The sequence below is a fragment of the Bufo gargarizans genome, chromosome 8 (assembly GCF_014858855.1).
Source record: "Bufo gargarizans isolate SCDJY-AF-19 chromosome 8, ASM1485885v1, whole genome shotgun sequence".
Lineage (NCBI taxonomy): Eukaryota > Metazoa > Chordata > Amphibia > Anura > Bufonidae > Bufo > Bufo gargarizans.
In genome coordinates this window covers 115,800,107-115,820,174 of record NC_058087.1, presented here as the reverse complement: position 1 = coordinate 115,820,174, position 20,068 = coordinate 115,800,107, and the positions used below count along the sequence as shown (strand labels likewise).

Sequence of the window (20,068 nt, the reverse complement as noted above, 5' to 3'; positions counted from 1 at the left end):
TTAGCACTAATTTAGAGGCTGCAGCAGCAGCTCTGAAACATGTGGGTAGTGCTCTGGCAATACAATCCAAACTGGTAGAATAGTATGCAATGGGCCGCATACGGTCCCCGTGTTTTTTGCATCAGTACACCTGAGGCAAATCCCCCTTGCTCATGACAATACAATGTGAAATTTTGTTTGTAATTGGGGATGCCCAATGCTGGTGTTGTAGTGAGAGTTAGTTTTAATGCATGAAATGCACTCACAGGTTCTGGTGTGAGTTCAAAAGTCTATACTTTGAGGCAGTCATGCATCATCTGAGAGCAATCCTTAATCCAGGGGCGACAGTAACTGACAAGGCCAATAAAGGCACGCAGAGCCCTTGGAGTACTTGGCAGGGGGTGCTGCTGTATAGCAGTAACCCTCTCAAATGTAAGGTGTTTAGTACCTGGAGAAATAGTAAAATCACAGTAGATTTACAAAGTTGAATCTTTTTATTTTCAGCAAGGAAAATAAGCAAAGATAAAGTTTCTTCCTTACACTATTCAGAGCTGTGGCAACAAAGCAAGAGATCATCAATATATTGCAAAAGAACAGTGGCTGGATAGGCCGGCTGCCAGGACTGCAACACAGAATGTGAGAATTGGCTGCCCCTTGTGGTAAAACTACCCATGCATACTGCTTGTGGTGGAAAATGAAAGCAAAATAGGGCCAGCATTCTTCATCTAAAGGGCAGGGAAGAAAGCATTTGCAAGATCAATGACAGTAAAAGATGTGGCATCTATGGGTACTTGGTTTAACAGCGTGTGTGGATTGGGCACCTGTGGGGTATGTATGACAGTTAAATAATTTACTACCCTTAAATCATGTACCATACAATAGACTGGAGGTTGACCCTTTACAGTCTGTCTCTTCTTTACAGGAAATAGGGGTGTATTGGGCTTTTTATAGGGATTATTAACCCTTTCCCCAACAGATCTTTTAGATCTTTTGCAATAGCATCTTCCTGTGAAGAACTTAGTGGGTACTGATGTACACATGGCGGCTTAATGCCCGGTTTCAGCTGCACAACCATCGGATTTACTGGTAGTCTGCCCACGTCTGTCTTGGAAGTTGCCCACAAATGTGATGGCACTTCAGACAGCCAATCTGGGGGTGTAAATTGAGAGGTAGAGGAGGCACTAAGTGTCTTTAAGGACATAATTGCCCACAGAGTCTCTTCAGGCACAGGGTCTGTAATTTGGGGTTTTCATGAAGAGAAATCCACAGATGCTCTCATAGCATTGAGTATGTCAGTCCCCAGCAAATTATATGGACTATCTGAGCTTACCAATACATGCGTGACAATAGATGCAGCATCATGAATGTTAAGTTTAACAGGCTTTGTTAGTGGGAGTTTAACAGTCGTTCCCTCAACCGCTTGACAATAAATGTATTCTGAGGAGATAAGCTCCTCAGGCACATATTTTTCTTGTATTAGCGTATGGGCTGCTCCTATGTCTACCAAAAAAATCAATTGAATTACCTGTGTCCTCAAATGTGGATGTAATGATTAGTTGTGGACCTGGGGTTGTGTCAAGGGGGTAGTTAACGTTAGGGGAACTCACAGGATTGCCATCACTTCATTAAGAGGTCTGGGCAGTAGCCTGATCTCTCCGGGGACATTTGGCTGAAAAATGCCAATTTTTCCCACAATTCCAGCATGTTACTTGGTTCCAGTTACGTGGAGACTGAACCCCACCTGGTACCTTTTTCTGGAACCTGCCCTTAGGTTGAACCCCTTAGTGACCAAGCACATTTTTTTGCATTCCAAGAGCTAGAACTTTTTTGTTTTTTCATAAATGTACTTGTATGAGGTCTTATTTTTTGCAGGACAAGTTATAGTTTTTAATGCACAATTTTAAGTACATGTAATGATTGATTAAAGCCAGCCGTTTAGCTAAAAATCCCTTTGTTTACGTCAGTAAAAACATGTCTGGGTGGTCACTAAGGGGTTAAAGGGTTGGTTAGCCATTATTGGCTTCTTTTTATTTTGAAAGTCTAGCTCAGCTCCCTTTGCTTTGGCTACTAGGTCAGGGAACTTGTTTGTCCGCCAATCAGGGCAAGCCTTCTTTACAGCATCCTGTATGGGTGCTTTTAATCTAGACATGAATGTTTGTTTTAATAGTCTCATGTCCTCACTGTCTCCTGTCTCATATCCATAGTCAAGCCTGAGCTGTTCTAAAGTTGTGGCATAGTCAGCTACAGTCTGCTTAGCGTCTGTATGAAAGCTGTATATATTAAACTTGAATTTAACACTTGCAGATATGGAAAATACTGTTTTTGAAAACAATAGTGTGTTTTTAAAACCCCAAAAAATGATTGGTGTATTTCTACCTTAAATTGCACACTGGAAAAATACAGATGTTGCAGATTGCCAAAAAAAATATTTTTTTGGTAACAGAATATGAAAGCTGTATATATTAAACTTAAATTTAACACTTGCAGATAAGGAAAATACTGTTTTTTGAAAAAAGAAACTGTGTGTTTTTCAAACCCCAGAAAATGATGGGTGTATTTCTAGCTTAAATTGCACACTGAAAAAATACAGATGTTGCAGATTGCCAAAAAAGTATTTTTTTGGTAACAGAATACGAAAGCTGTATATATTAAACTTGAATTTAACACTTGCAGATATGGAAAATACAGTTTTTTGAGAAAAAATGTGTGTTTTTCAAACCACAGAAAATGATGGGTGTATTTCTTCCTTAAATTGCACATTGAAAAAATACAGATGTTGCAGATTGCCAAAAAAGTATTTTTTTGGGTAACAGAATATGAAAGCTGTATATATTAAACTTGAATTTAACACTTGCAGATAAGGAAAATACTGTTTGTAGCCCCCATCCCATGGGTGGCTCCTTGTAATTCACTACCCAGGTACTCACACACCTCTGAGAAAGGAGCAGAGAAAAGGGTCTCTGCAATTGATATTATGCAATGCAGAAAGGGCACTGAAGCAAACAAAAACTGTAGACAAATGCTAAAGAAATTGGGAGCAGGTGTGAATGGAACATTGGATGAACCAGTATGTCAGAAAATTCTCACAAATTTTAAGGGGTGGTTGGAAGACCATAACAAATATGACCAGGCCACAATGTGGTAGGTTGTAACCCAGGGAATGTCTATGACTGCCCATAAGGCAAAAGACACTGACAAAGGGACTATGTATAAAATATAGGATGAAATTAAGTTGCCAGTAAAAGAATTAACCATCCCTTCTGAAGTACTGTGTATTATTCCCCAGAACCCACAGAAATCTCTCCCTCCCACAGCACCACCTCCATATAATGGCCCGGAGGGGTGGACTTGTCATAATTGTGGACAACAAAACCCAGACTCAAGAGAGAAATTCTCAGCCTGTGGGGCCCCCAAGCCACACTCTCGTGTGGGCTTATACCCATTGGTCAATAAGACCCTCCCCACAGTTAGAGCTGGGCAAGTGGAAACACATGATCATAATGTTTATAGGTCATGGACTCCTAGTGAGTTGCTGGCCATGTGTAACACTTTGCCAGACCCCTGTACTGTCCCCAGCACTTTCCTTTGTAAATTGGAATGTATCCAGACCGCATATAAAGCCACTTGGCTGGATCTGGAGAGTCTTCTAGAGACTAAAGGAGGGGAAGTACTTAAGAATCAAATGTTGGCAAAGGCCCCTGGTACTGTCCCTGTAGATAAGACCACAGACCAGTCGGGCCAGGAATTTATCTTAGCCCTTAAAACCTGGGTAAAAGAGCAACAGGACAATAAGACTGACACTTTTATAATGCAAACACAAAAAACTGTATTTTCCTTATCTGCAAGTGTTAAATTTAAGTTTAATATATGCAGCTTTCATATTCTGTTACCAAAAAAAGACTTTTTTGGCAATCTACAACATCTGTATTAGTCAGTGTGCAATTTAAGCTAGAAATGCACCCAGCATTTTCTGTGGTTTGAAAAACACACTTTTTTTCTTCAAAAAACTGTATTTTACAGATCTGCAAGTGTTAAATTCAAGTATAAAATATATAGCTTTCAAATTCTTTTACAAAAAAAAATACATTTTCCGGGGTTTTAAAAATGTTTTAAAATATGCTGGGGAGAAAGATGGCTAGAAGGTTGGAGGAGTGTTTAAACTAGGGACTGGGGGGGAGGGTAATTACGTTATAGGACGGGAAGATAGTGCAGATAGAGACCGGGGGCAAAGTAATGGGACTGGGGGAGGAATGGAAGGAGGGACTAGAACAGTTCAGAAGGAAAGGTGTAGGGTAAAAAATATACATAAACCTCTCAAATGTATGTATACTAATGCCAGAAGCCTGACTAATAAAACTGGTGAACTGGAATTAGTGATGTGTGAGGAGGACTATGACGTAGTGGGAATAACTGAGACATGGCTGGATGATAGCTATGACTGGGCGCTTAATGTACAAGGTTACAGTCTGTTTAGAAAGGATCGTCAAAACCGGAGAGGGGGAGGGGTCTGCCTTTATGTAAAGTCCGGTCTAAAGCCCACACTCCGCGAAGATATAAGTGAGGGACATGAACATGTGGAGTCACTGTGGGTAGAGATACATGGAGCTAAAAACAACAATAAATTACTAATAGGAGTTTGCTATAAACCACCTAATATACCAGAGTCCACAGAAAATCTATTACTAAACGAGATAGACGAGGCGGCAAATCATAATGAGGTGGTTATTATGGGGGACTTCAACTACCCAGATATAGACTGGGAAACTGAAACTTGTATATCTCATAAAGGAAACAGGTTCTTGGCAATAACCAAAGACAATTACCTCTCCCAACTGGTTCAGGACCCGACTAGAGGGACGGCCATACTGGACTTAGTATTAACCAATAGGCCGGACAGAACAACAGACGTGCAGGTTGGGGGACACCTGGGAAATAGTGACCACAAAGTAATAACCTTCCAATTATCATTCAAAAGAGCGTTTCTACAGGGAGGAACAAAAATACCAAACTTCAAAAAGGCTAAATTTAGCCAACTAAGAGAGGCCATAGGCCAAACTAACTGGGACAAAGTCGTCAAAAATAAAAATACAGCCACAAAATGGGATATCTTTAAAAACATCCTAAAATCTCATTGTGAGAGGTACATACCGTATGGTAATAAAAGGTTAAGGAATAAAAAGAAACCAATGTGGATAAATAGAACTGTAACGAAAGCAATAAATGACAAAAAGAAAGCATATCATTCACTGAAACAGGAGGGGAGCACGGAAGCACTGAAAAACTATAAGGAAAAAAATAGAACATGTAAAAAACAAATAAAAGCGGCCAAACTAGAGACCGAGAGATTAATTGCCAAAGAGAGTAAAACTAACCCTAAAATGTTCTTCAATTATATAAATGTTAAAAAGTATAAATCTGAAGGTGTCGGCCCTTTAAAGAGTAATGAGGGGGAAGTCGCAGAGAGCGATGAGGAGAAAGCAAAGCTGTTAAATATTTTTTTCTCCAATGTATTCACTGAGGAAAATAAATTGTCAGATGACATGCAGAACGCAAAAATAAATTCCCCATTAAAAGTGTCCTGTCTGACCCAGGAAGAAGTACATCAGCGACTTAAAAAGATTAAAATAGACAATTTGCCAGGACCGGATGACATACACCCCCGTATCCTAAAGGAATTAAGTAATGTCATAGCCAGACCCTTATTTCTGATATTTGCAGACTCTATACTGACAGGGAATGTCCCACAGGATTGGCGCATGGCATATGTGGTGCCAATATTCAAAAAGGGGCCAAAAACAGACCCTGGAAACTATAGGCCGGTAAGTTTAACATCTGTTGTGGGTAAACTGTTTGAAGGTTTTCTGAGAGATGCTATATTAGAGCATCTCAACAGAAATAAGCAAATAACGCCATATCAGCATGGTTTCGTGAGGGATCGGTCATATCAGACTAATTTAATCAGTTTCTATGAGGAGGTAAGTTCTAGACTTGACAGCGGCGAATCAATGGATGTCGTATATCTGAACTTCTCCAAAGCATTTGACACTGTACCACATAAAAGGTTAGTATATAAAATGAGAATGCTCGGACTGGGAGAAAACATCTGTATGTGGGTAAGTAACTGCCTCAGTGCTAGAAAACAGAGGGTGGTTATTAACGGTACACACTCAGATTGGGTCACTGTCACTAGTGGGGTACCTCAGGGGTCAGTATTGGGCCCTATTCTCTTCAATATATTTATTAATGATCTTGTAGAAGGTTTGCATAGTAAAGTATCAATTTTCGCAGATGACACTAAACTGTGTAAAGTAATTTACACTGATGAGGACAGTATACTACTACAGAGGGATCTGGATAGACTGGAGGCTTGGGCAGATAAGTGGCAGATGGGGTTTAACACTGATAAATGTAAAGTTTTGCACATGGGAAGGAAAAATGCAAGTCAACCATACATACTAAATGGTAAAACACTCAGTAACACTGACATGGAAAAGGACCTAGGAATTTTAATAAACAGCAAACTAAGCTGCAAAAACCAGTGTCAGGCAGCTGCTGCCAAGGCCAACAAGATAATGGGTTGCATCAGAAGGGGCATAGATTCCCGTGATAAGAACATAGTCCTACCACTTTACAAATCGCTAGTCAGACCACACATGGAGTACTGTGTACAGTTCTGAGCTCCTGTAAACAAGGCAGACATAGCAGAGCTGGAGAAGGTCCAGAGGAGGGCAACTAAAGTAATAACTGGAATGGGGCAACTACAGTACCCTGAAAGATTATCAAAATTAGGGTTATTCACTTTAGAAAAAAGACGACTGAGGGGAGATCTAATTAATATGTATAAATATATCAGGGGTCAGTACAGAGATCTATCCCATCAGCTATTTATCCCCAGGACTGTGACTGTGACGAGGGGACATCCTCTGCGTCTGGAGGAAAGAAGGTTTGTACACAAACATAGAAAAGGATTCTTTACGGTAAGAGCAGTGAGAATATGGAGCTCTCTGCCTGAGGAGGTGGTGATGGTGAGTACAATAAAGGAATTCAAGAGGGGCCTGGACGTATTTCTGGAGCTTAATAATATTACAGGCTATAGCTACTAGAGAGGGGTCTTCCTCTGGATCAACTTGCGGGATAACAGGCCGAACTGGATGGACAAATGTCTTTTTTCGGCCTTATGTACTATGTTACTATGTTACTATTTTTTCAAAAAACAGTATTTTCCTTATCTGCAAGTGTTAAATTCAAGTTTAATATATACAGCTTTCATATTCTGTTACCAAAAAAAGACCTTTTTTTGCCAATCTACAGCATCTGTATTAGTCAGTGTGCAATTTAAGGTAGAAATACACCCATCATTTTCTGGGGCTTTAAAAACACACTATTGTTTTCAAAAACAGTATTTTCCATATCTGCAAGTGTTAAATTCAAGTTTAATATATACAGCTTTCATATTCTGTTACCAAAGAAGACTTTTTCTGGGCAATTTACAACATCTGTATTAGTCAGTGTGCAATTTAAGGTAGAAATACACCCATCATTTTCTGGGGTTTTAAATTTTTTTTATTTTATTTTTTCAAAAAACAGTATTTTCCTTATCTGCAAGTGTTAAATTCAAGTTTAATATAAACAGCTTTCATATTATGTTACCAAAAAAAGACTTTTTTTGCAATCTACATCATCTGTATTAGTCAGTGTGCAATTTTTTATTTTTTTTTATAAATTCTTTATTTTCAGAATTTTTAAATAGAAATATAAACAGAAGTATCCAGTAGACAATCATTTACCTCCACGTAAGGAGGAATTACAAAATCCAGGCATGGCATTTTAAATATTGCATAACAATATCATAGTTATTTGAACAACTTTGACTACTTAGAGGCATCCTGGCAATATGGCAATGCGAATGTCATACATTACATTCATGCAGTAAAGATCTGGACAATGGCATGAAGAAATAATATGAATAGCAGACAAAGAGAAAGAAAAGAATAGAAGGAAAAGAAAAGAAAAGAAGATGAAGAGAGGAGAAAAACTGAAGAGGGGAGGGGGGAGGGGGAGGGGGAGTACATCGACGCCTACTACAATTGAGTCCGTCAATATCCTTGAACAACTTGCAGCTGTTTTCCCTGTTGGTCACTCACTGATCTTTGTCTCCAGACCCACTCTCAGCACAAGCACGCCCACCCTCATTCAGTTTCTTCCAAGGTTGCCAAGTTTTTAGATATCTCTCGTGGTTTCTGTTGATCCAACTTGTCATTTCTTCGAATTGGGATATTAGGTTTACTTTGGCCTCCCACTCCTGTATGGAAGGGGTGCTGGTATCTTTCCAATGGAGAGGGATAATGGCCTTAGCTGCCGAAATGAGATGGGTCACTAAGTTATGCTTTGATGGCCTATATGTGTCAGTTGGCAGGGAGAAGAAAACCATTTCCGCAGTGAGCTTGAACTCAGGGGTGGTAACTTTTTTAATTATCTTGGTGATGTTATCCCAAAATGGTATGATCAGTGGGCACGACCACCAAATATGAGACAGTGAGCCTGTGTCTTTGCCACATCTCCAGCACAGTCGATCAGGGGCCACACCACATCTATGTAAGAACTCTGGAGTTCTATACCATCTGGTAAGAAGCTTGAAGTGGTTTTCTTGTAGGCGTATACACGGTGAAGTTCCATGTGAAAATGCTAGAATCTTTTTAAGATCATGATCAGAAAAAACAGTGTTAAGTTCTTTCTCCCATTCCCTTATATATAGTGTTTCTTTCGCCTCGCCCTCGGCTCCCACCAAGGTATAGAATGATGCGATCCTCCTCTGGTTAGGGAGGGGGGAGAGTATTGCTTTTTCAAAATCGGTTAGAGATCTACCTGGTGTGCACCTCTTTCCCAGTCCACCGCACACAGCACCTAAGTATGCTCTCGTTAGAAAGAAACCCGGCGAGTCTTTAATTCGCTCCGGTATTTTGCTTAAAATGGTCTCTTCAGTGTTCAGAGATAAGTCACCTATTCTAGTTTGAGTCAAGGAGGCCCATATTTCGGGGGTGAATATCACTACTCTTACCTAATAAGTCGGGAATAAGGTTTGCTGGCAGCAGTGGAGATGGGTTAGGAGCTAATGTATTATTTAGTTCTCTCCAAGTCTCTCTGATCCCTTTCAATAAGGGGTCGAGATCCTTGTCCTTACCTGACCTTGTTTTGGGCAGCCAGAGGAGTCTCTGGAGCATAGGTCCCACATTTTGTTGCATTAGGTCATACACATCTGGTCGTCTCTTAGGGTCAACGGATTCTAGCCATCTATTTAGCTGCATTGCCTGGTAGTACTTTGCCACATCCGGGAGGCCCAGCCCACCCCTAAGTTTATGTCTAATTAAGAGGGAATGCGATATCCTAGATCGCCTACCGTTCCATAAGAACTGTGAAAAAAGTCTCCTAATCTCCTGGAAAAATGTTTTCGGCAAGTGGATCGGGACCATTTGCATTACATACAGGATCTTAGGGAAAATATAGGCTTTGATCACGTTCTTTCTACCCATCCAGGATAAGTATGGCAGGTTGTATTTTTGTAGTAGTCGTGCAGTATCGCTTTTGAGGGGAATGAAGTTACATGCAAATAATTCCTCTAGGTTATTAGGTATTAATATCCCGAGATATTTTAAGGGGCCTTTGGTCCAGTGGAAGGGCAGTTGGGTCCGGAGGGAAGCTGCTCGTGCTTCAGGGAATGAAATATTTAATATTTCGGATTTAGAATGGTTGACCTTGAAGTCTGAAATGTGGCTAAAGATCTCTATTTTCTTGGTCAAGTGGTCTAATCCTATCTCAGGGTTGGTCACCAGGAATAATAGATCGTCAGCGAAAGCAGTACATTTCAAGTCTGCCTCGCCCCGACTTACTCCTTGGATCTCAGGTGTCTGTCTGACTAACTGGATAAGCGTTTCCACAACCAAGATGAACAGAGAGGGGGACAATGGGCACCCCTGTCTGGTACCGTTTGAGATCTCAAAGGTTGGAGACAGCGTTCCATTAACCTTCAACCTGGCATGGGGTTGCTGATAGAGAGTGAGTATTGAGTGAATGAAAGGTTCTGGTATGACAAACTTTTTTAGCACCATTTCCATAAAGTTCCAGTTGACTCTGTCAAATGCCTTTTCCGCATCTATGCTTAACAGAGCCAACTGGAACCTCTTTGTCTTGGCTGCATGGATTGCATGAAAGATTCTATGGGCGTTATCTTTCCCTTCTCTACCTTGGATGAATCCTGACTGTTCTGGGCCTATTAGGTAAGGAAGTAGCTTGCCTAGTCTGGTTGCTAGGATTTTGGCCCATATCTTTAGGTCCAGGTTCAAGAGGGAAATTGGCCTGTAGCTTCCGCAGTTCTGAGGATCTTTGCCTTCTTTATGTATGAGAGTGACATAAGATTCTTGTGTCTGTCTGGGTAGCTGGCCTCCTTGTAAGAGTGTGTTGCATATGTTAGTGAATCTAGGTAATAGGATGTCTTGGAAAGTCCTATAGTAGAGGAGGGGCAGACCGTCTGGTCCAGGGCTCTTCCCTGGTGGGAAACTGCTCACAATGGATTTCACTTCTGCTAGTGTAATTGGGGTAGTCAGGGATTCTAAATCGGCTGTGCGTACTACCGGGAGCTCTAGTGAGTCCAGGAAGTTTTTGATCTGCATCCGCCTAGCATCCCCATGGTTGAGGGGAATATATTTGTTTAGATTATAGAGGTCTTCATAAAATTTTTGAAAAGCTTCAGCCATTTCCGGAGTCTCCTGAGTGACAGTACCATCTACCTTTCTTATCTTGGGGATATATGACAAATTTTTAGCCTTTTTTAAAATTGCTGTCATCATTTTACCTCCCTTATCGCCATGTGCGTACACCTTGTGCTGGAAGTGTAACCACTGTTTCCTCACTTTCTGAGCTAACAGTTTTTTAAGCTGGGTTCTCAGTTCTACTAAGTCTGCCTGTTTTTTTTTACAAGAAGATAATTTGTTAAGTTTTTCAATCTTAGAAATCTGGTCTAGAATGGATTCTAGGGTCTTCTGCTGCTCCTTTTTGACCCGTGTCCCAATAGAGATGAAGCAGCCCCTAATGTATGCCTTATGGGCCTCCCATTCTATAGGTGAGGTGCTATGTGCGGTGGAATTGGTCTCGAAATACAATTCCAGTTGAGATCTAACCTGTTCGATATGAACTCTGTTGTTCAATAGGGATTCGTTTAGTTTCCAATTCCATTCTCTCCTTGGTAGGGAGGCGAGGGCAAGGGTCACGTGGCAGGGAGCGTGGTCAGAGATGGTGATGTTCCCAATCTCGGCTGCGCTGGAGACAGGCAAAAGAGAGGCAGAAATTAGTATGTGGTCAAGTCGTTGATAGGAGCCGTGCGGAATGGAGAAGAAAGAATAGTCTTTCACAGAAGGGTTGCTAGTCCTCCATGCATCAATCAGTTTCAGATTTTGTAGCTTTTTGTGTAGCCTGCTAATGTGTTTCTGGGCAATGTGTGATTTTGTGGTAGATGAGTCCAGTTCAGGATTCAGGACCAGGTTAAGGTCAGCGCCCAGAATCACTTGGCCCTCTGCATAGTGCTCAATGGTATTCAGCGTTTTAAGCAGCCATTGGACCGTAGCCTTGTTAGGTGCGTATAGGTTAACTAAAGTATATTTTCGGGAAGCAATCTCACCTTTCAGGATCAGGAGTCTACCCTCATCATCCTTGTGCTGCTGGTGTAGTGTGAAAGGTATTGAGTGATGGATGGCAATGGAGACTCCCTTGGAAGCTGAAGTAGGGTGGGTGCCATGAAACGATTGGTCAAATACGCGCGTAGGAAAATTAGGTATTTTTTTCTGCCTTAGGTGTGTCTCTTGTAGAAAGACTATGTGAGCACCCATTTTTTTATGGCTAACATAACCTGGCCTCTCTTCTGAGGCGAGTTGAGGCCCTTTACGTTAAATGTTGTTATTTTCACTTCCGCCATTATCTCCCAGGTGACAGATCTCTGGTTGTCTATACAATGTAGTTAGATCGATCTACAGGGGGGGAAGGAGGGGGATGGAGAAAAAAGAGGAGGAGTAGTAGAATTAAACAGACAGAAGGGGAAAGAATAGGAAAAAGAAAGATAGATTATTTATGGAAGAAAAAAGGAAAAAGAGAAAAAAAAAAGTAATAAACAGTACTACAAAATCTAGTGTATGCGAGTTAGGAGGGTGTAAGAGGATGGACTTATCCCTCGCACTTCAAGCCTGCAAACCAGTCCATCTTTCACAGGCTGGTTGGTGATCCCACTAAGCTGAACATGTCTTTCCCTACTTCTAGGGATGGAGAAACGATTCTCTAAAATCAATAACCTGATAACCTGATAATGTATCAGAACCTTATATGAGGCAAGTATTAGACGTAAACCACTGTATTTTAATTTCGTCATCCACATGCTAGGATTATATAAGCCTTTTTCTCTTTTTTTTTTTTTTTCCTATAATGTAGAGACACGTGCATTTGGGGAAGGGAGGTAGGAAAGAAGGGAGGGGGGGGGGAGGTGAGGGAAACGGAGATGGGGGGGGGAAAGGGGGGGGGGAATGCTAGTGGTACTATATCTAGATGGCACACGAACGCCACACAATAATGGGGCGATGACAAAATGCGAATATTGTCACTCATCTATTCGCATACAGTGTTAGTATATCATAAGGCCTATAATAAATTTGCAGGCCCCATTATTGGGGCAAGCCACAGAGTCTTAGTAACTCACCCTCTGACATATAACGTTAGATAACATTCAAAAACATTAGAAAATAACTCCGAGCTCAAACCCTGTAAGAGGTATTCGCTCGCTGGAGATCTGGAGTCAGGTATTACTTCTCTGACCGTCCTTCATAAAACCTGGATTGTGACCTGCAGATCCCCTTCAGGTCGGTGAGGAACTCATCTCGGCCGCCGCTCTGTTTGACTTGGACTTCTTCTTCTGGATCTTCCTCCAGGATTCCATCTGCGGGAGGCTCGGTAAGTCTGTAGATGGTATCAGCGGCATCCAGGAGGCGACTTCCACTGGGCGAATACCGATGGCTTCCCAGGCTCTTTCCAGGTCATCTGGGGTGTGGATCAGGATGCGTTTTCCATTTTTTATTATCGCAAGTCCGAATGGGTATAGCCACACGTAGGGAATCTTGTGTGCTCTCAGTTCGTCCAGGAGTGGCTTCATCGTGCGTCTTTTTGCAAGCGTGGTAGGCGCGATATCCTGGTATAGGGCTATTTCTGCTCCACCATAGATTATTTGCTTTTTATCTCTAGCGGCCGCCATTATGCGAGCGGTATCCACAAATGAAAGCAGTCCACATATGACGTCTCTGGGCCTTTCAGCCGGCTTTGGGGCAGGTCTCAGCGCCCTATGGATCCGCTCTATTATTATCTCTCCAACGGACTCCTCACCCAGGAGATCGGCAAATATTTCTAGAGCGACTTTGCGCAAGGATTCAGAGGCCCAGGTTTCGGGTAACCCCTTAATACGAACATTTCGCCTCCGGCTTCTATTTTCTTGATCTTCGAGCATTAACATTGCTCTATTGATCTCTGTGGTATGGAAGTCCAGATATTCCGCTACTCCCGCGGAGTGTGCCACTATCTCCTGTGTTGCGGTTTCTAGAGACTCCACTCTATGCCCCATTTGTGCTATTTCCGTTTTAATGTCGGATAGTTCAGAAAGCACTGGCTTTATTGCCTTTTCCAGCGCCTGTCCCAGTACCTTAGTAAGGAAAGACTTCGATACTGGTGAGGGGTCGCGGAGTTCCACTTCTCCTTGAGAGCTAGCTGCGTCGGAGTCTTCGCCATATTAGAGATGTCGCGAACATAAAATTTTCCGTTCGCGAACGGCAAACACAAATTTCAGCAAATGTTCGCGAACGGGCGAACCGGGTGAACCGCCTAAGACTTTAATAGGCAGGCGAATTTTAAAACCCACAGGGACTCTTTCTGGCCACAATAGTGATGTAAAAGTTATTTCAAGGGGACTAACACCTGGACTGTGGCATGCCGGAGGGGGATCAATGGCAAAACTCCCATGGAAAATTACTTAGTTGATGCAGATTCGGGTTTTAATCCATAAAGTGCATAAATCACCTAACATTCCTAAATTGTTTGGAATAACATGCTTTAAAACATCAAGTATGATGTAGTATCGGTCAGGAAGTGTAAGGGTTATGCCCGCTTCACAGTGACAGGCCAAACTCTGACAGACCAAACTCCCCATTTAACGCACCGCAAACAACCGCAAACATTCCATTTGCACAACCGCAAACTCCCCATTTGCACAAGGTTGGATACCAAACTAGCCATGTCCCGTTCCTTGTCCTCACTGACGTCATTGAAGGTCTCTTCCTCCACCCAGCCATGTACAACACCAAGGGTCCCCGAAAGGTGACAACAAGCCCCCTGGGACGCCTGCTGTGGTTGGTCTTCCACCTCCTCAAAGCCACCTTCCTCCTCTGACTCCTCTTCTTCAGACTCCTCTCTCTGCATTTACTGCAGGTTCAGCAAACGACGACGTCAAGGCTGCTTCTGGTGGTGATGGTGACCAAAACTCTTCCTTTTCATGCTCATCTACGGCCTGATCCAACACTCTTCGCAGGGCACGCTCCAGAAAAAACGCATATGGGATGAGGTTGATGATGTTTAGAGTTGAGCGAACACCTGGATGTTTGGGTTCGAGAAGTTCGGTCGAACTTCCCGGAGATGTTCAGGTTTGGGATCTGAACCCGACCCGAACTTCGTCCCGAACCCCATTGAAGTCAATGGGGACCCGAACTTTTCGGCACTAAAAAGCCTGTAAAAAGGCCCAGGAAAGAGCTAGAGGGCTGCAAAAGGCAGCAACATGTAAGTAAATCCCCTGCAAACACATGTGGATAGGGAAATTAATTAAAATAAAAATTAAATAATTAAAAATTAACCAATATCAATTGGAGAGAGGTCCCATAGCAGAGAATCTGGCTTCACGTCACCCACCACTGTAACAGTCCATTGTCAGATATTTAGTCCCAGGCACCCAGGCAGAGGAGAGAGGTCACTTAACAGAGAATCTGGCTTCATGTCAGCAGAGAATCAGTCTGCATGTCATAGCAGAGAATCAGGCTTCACGTCAGCCACCACTGTAACAGTCCATTGTCATATATTTAGGCCCAGGCATCCAGGCAGAGGAGAGAGGTCCCGTAACAGAGAATCTGGCTTTATGTCAGCAGAGAATCAGTCTGCATGTCATAGCAGAGAATCAGGCTTCACGTCACCCAACATTGGAACAGTCCATTGGCATATATTTAGGCCCCGCCACCCAGACAGAGGAGAGGTTTATTCAACTTTGGGTTGCCTCGCAATATAATGGTAAAATGAAAAAAAATAGGATTGAATGAGGAAGTGCCCTGGAGTAAAATAATATATGGTTAAGGGGAGGTAGTTAATGTCTAATCTGCACAAGGGATGGACAGGTCCTGGGGGATCCATGCCTGGTTAATTTTTATGAACGTCAGCTTGTCCACATTAGCTGTAGACAGGCGGCTGCGGTTGTCTGTAATGACGCCCCCTGCCATGCTGAATACACGTTCAGACAAAACGCTGGCCGCCGGGCAGGCCAGCAACTCCAAGGCATAAAAGGCTAGCTCTGGCCATGTGGACCATTTAGAGACCCAGAAGTTGAATGGGGCCGAAACATCAGTCAGTACGTGGAGGGGTGTGCACACGTACTGTTCCACCATGTTAGTGAAATGTTGCCTCCTGCTCGTTGCGTATCAGGTGGTAGTGCAGTTAGCTGTAGCGTGTTGACAAAACTTTTCCACATCTCTGCCATGCTATCCCTGCCCTCAGAGGAGCTGCCCGTGACACAGCTGCCTTGGCGACCTCTTGCTCCTCCTCTGCCTTGGCCTTGGGCTTCCACTTGTTCCCTTGTGACATTTGGGAATGCTCTCAGTAGCACGTCTACCAACGTGCGCTTGTACTCGCGCATCTTCCTATCACGCTCCAGTGCAGGAAGCAAGGTGGGCACATTGTCTTTGTACCGTGGATCCAGCAGGGTGGCAACCCAGTAGTCTGCACACGTTAAAATGTGGGCAACTCTGCTGTCGTCTGCTCCAGTTCCTTCACATTGTCTCCCACCTGGTCCCCTGCTGAAAGCGCAGAGTTGGTACCTGCAGCCCATGGGTATCTGTCTTTCACTTCACCCCCTTGCAGATCAGCCAACTAGTCTGAGCCCCAAGTCATGCAGCAGTCTCTTATGCTTTTTGATGACTCTGCTGGTAGGGTTTCCATGGGCCATCCACCTAGCACTGCCCCAGAAGTGGAAGAGATTGAGTGCACTGATGTCCAACCACTTATGTTTCAGGATGTGGACATGGGAGGACCACCGCAACACGACTCTGATGATGACGAAACACAGGTGCTGCAGCTTTCTGCAGTGTGCAGACCGGCAAGGAGGGCAGGGGTGAAGTATGGGTTGAAGATGATGTGAAGGATGATGAGGTCCTAGACCCCACATGGAATCAAAGTCATGCGAATGACGTGTGCAGTTCGGAGGAAGAGGTGGTAGTCATACAGAGCCAGCCACACAGCAAAAGAGGCAGCAGGGTGCAAAAGCAAAGTGTTCATCCCCTAGCCGGTATGCCTGCTACTGCCCACCGCACCCAGGGACTGAGCACATCAATGCCAGCTCCAAGGTGTTCCCTGGCATAGCAGTTCTTCAGACATGAGTGGTTTGCACGCTGTGCATTTGGAGCCTGAAGTGAGGGATAAATGTTTGAAACCTCAGCACCACCTGCATGACCAGGCATCTAAATGCAAAGCATGAGCTGCAGTGGAGTACACACCTTAAAAACCACAAAAGATCTCAGGCTCCTCCTGCTCCCTCTTCTGCTGCAGTCTTGGCCTCTTCCTCCCCCTCTGGAGTGACAGTGGCACCTTCCACCCCGCAAACAGAGGATGTGACAGCAACACCACTACCTCCATCACCAAGCATCTCCACACTGTCCCATGGAAGCGTTCAGCTCTCCATCCCCCAAACACTGGAGAGAAAGAGTAAGTACCCCCCACCCACTAGCAATCCCTGGCCCTGAATGCAAGCATTTCAAAAAGCCTGGCCTTTGAAATGCTGTCATTCCGTCTGGTGGAGACGGAGACTTTTAAAAACCTTATGGCGGTGGCAGTCCCACAGTACATGGTTCCCAGCCGCCACTACTTTTTCAGGTGTGCACTGCGCAATGCCATCTGTGCCAGGGTCCACATAACCACGGATATGTGGATCAGAGCGCACGGGCAGGGACGTTATATATCTCCCTAAAAGCACACTGGGTAAATGCAGTGGCAGCTGGGCCTGAGTCTTATAGCAGTTTGGTGCATGTCCTTCCACCACCGAGGATTGCAGGACATTTCTCGTTGGCTCCTGTTGCCTCCTCTGCCGGCTACTCATCCGGTCAGTGTAACACCTGCACCACCAACTTCAGCACAGCCAGGGGGAAATGACAGCAGGCTTTTTTGAAACTCATCTATTTTAGGGGAAACCACACATCGTGCAGGAGCTGTGAACGGGCATGGAACAACAGACCAATGAGTAGGTGGTGCACTGAGCCTTAAGCCCAGCCTGGTGGTGTGTAATAACAAGCAAAATCTCGTAGCAAATCTGCGCCTAGCCGGTTTGTTGCACATCCCTTGCCTGTCGCATGTGCTAAATTTGGTGGTGCAGAGGTTCCTGAAAAATTACCCCGATATGTGCAGGCCACCTTGTGGGCGCTTTCGGTGTTCTCACCCTGCTGCTGCTCGCCTGTCTGCGATGCAGCGTAACTTCAGCTCACTGCCTCATATGCGATGTACCCACAAGGTGGAAATCTACCTTGCACATTCTTGAGAGACTGTGCAAGCAGCAGCAGGCAATAGTGGTATTTCAGCTGCAGCACGCACTGGTGAGTCGCTCTGCGGAACAGCGCCACTTCACCACCAACGAGGGGGCCTCCATGCAGGACGTGTGTGCCGTGTTGCGCTGTTTCAAGTACTCCACCAACATGGCCAGTGCCAATGATGCCGTCCTCAGCGTTACTATCCGACTTCTATCTCTCCTTGAAAAACGCTTTGGGCGATGATGGAAGAGCATGTGGCACAGGAAGAGGAGGAGGAAAAAGAGGGATAATTTCCATGTTTATCGGGCCAGTCATTCACAAGTGGCTCGGAGGGTGGATTCCTGCACCAACAGAGGCCAGGTACACAACTGTCCAGCCAGGACACAGTTCTGGAGGATGAGGATAAGGAGGAGGAGTAGGAGGAACCGTGTTCACAGCAGGGTGGCCCCGAAAGCAGCTCATGGGCATCACTTTAGTATGGCTGGGGGGATACAGAGGACACAAACGATGCACCTCCCACAGAGGACAGTTTGTTGTTACCTCTGGGCAGCCTGGCACACATGAGAAGATACATGCTGCAGTGCCTGCGCAATGACCACCGAGTTGCCCACATTCTAACCAGTGCTGATTACTGGGTGGCCACCCTGCTGGATCCCCACTACAAGAACAATGTGCCGTCCTTAATTCCATCACTGGAGCATGATCAGAAGATGTGCGAGTACAAGCGAACACTGGTAGACGCGCTGCTGATGGCATTCCCACCTGACAGCGGGGGCTCAGTGGAAGCACAAGGCGAAGGCAGAGGAGAAGACAGAAGTTGCCAACACAGCTGGGGCACCACCAGCACCTCTGAAGGGAGAGTTAGCATGGCCGAAATGTGAAAAAGCTTTGTCAGCATGCCACAACAGCCAGCTGATATGAAACGTCTTAGCAGGAGGCATCATTTCAACAACATGGTGGAACAGTACATGTGCACACGCCTACACATACTGACCAATGGGTCTGCCCCATTCAACTTCTGGGTCTCCAAATTGGGCACATGGCATGAGCTTGCCTTTTACGCCTTGGAGGTGCTGGCCTGCCCTGCGGCCAGTGTATTGTTCTAACGTCTGTTTAGCATGGCAAGGGGGTGATCCCAGACAAGCGCAGCCGCCTGTCCACAGCCAACGTGGACAAGCTCATGTTAATTAAAATGAACCAAGCATGGATCCCACAGGTCTTGTCAGTACCTTGTGCTGAATAGACAAGTATACCGGCTGCACCCAGCCATTGTTATACTCCTGGGCATTTGCTCTTTGCATTCTCTTTTCCTTTTTCCAATGTTTTGGGGCCTTCCCAAATTTAAAAAAAATAAATAGATAAAGGGGGAAAAAAAACTGTCTTTGCTATCTCCTCCGCCACGTCTACCGCCTCCTCAACCTCCTACTCCACTTTGATCTCCGCCCCCTAGTTCAAGATTTTTCTATTATATGTTATTTTAAGTAATTTCTCTATCCACATTTGTTTGCAGGGCAATTGTCCTGCTCTTGTGTCCATTTTGCTTCCTTTTGCAGCCCTCTAGCCCTTACTATGACTATTTTACAGCCATTTTAGTGCACCAAAGTTTGGGTCCCCATTGACTTCAGTGGGGTTTGGGTTTGGGTTCGAGTTCAGGTCAAATTCGGGTCCCGAACCCAAACTTTTACCCGAAGTTCGGCTTAACCTGGCGAAACCGAACATCCAAAGGTCCGCTCATCCCTACTTCAAAGTGCCCACAGCTTAAACCATTGTCGATTGGCTGCACTGCAAGCTTTATTTTAAATCCGAACATGGACTTACATGCCAATGTCCGTGTTTGGGTACCCGGACACCATAATGTTCGGTATGAACCTGAACAGTGTGATCCAGGTTCGTTCATCCCTGATGGTAACCTGACTGAACAATGTTGAAATCCCTTAAGGAAGTGTTTTGGGGTAGACACTTGTTGATCATGAACCTGTCTGGAGGAAAGCTTTGGAATTGTATATGGTAAGCTGACTGTACAATGTTGAAATCACAAGAAGAAGCGTAGTACCCCAGACCTGGGGGGGTCCTACAAATTGTTTATTGTTGTGCATTATATTTCACAGTTTGTTTCCTGGCTATTACTACCAGCAATGAAGGTATGGCAAAGGATGGGAGTAACCGGGTCAACCAACCTTTTCCTCTGTTCCGACCCTCTTGGTGGGAGTGGGCTGGTCCACTCCCACCAAGTGTAG

General features: G+C 44.3%; 1 protein-coding gene across 1 annotated transcript in view; it reads left to right on the top strand.

Moving 5' to 3' along the window:
* Nucleotides 1-20,068, top strand: part of SLC29A4 (solute carrier family 29 member 4) — an 889,038-nt gene that overhangs the window by 697,532 nt on the left and 171,438 nt on the right. The window contains exons 12-13 of the mRNA XM_044304489.1: nt 18-45; nt 4,144-4,158. Coding sequence (XP_044160424.1) covers nt 18-45; nt 4,144-4,158 — 43 coding nt within the window. The remainder of the gene's footprint in view (nt 1-17; nt 46-4,143; nt 4,159-20,068) is intronic.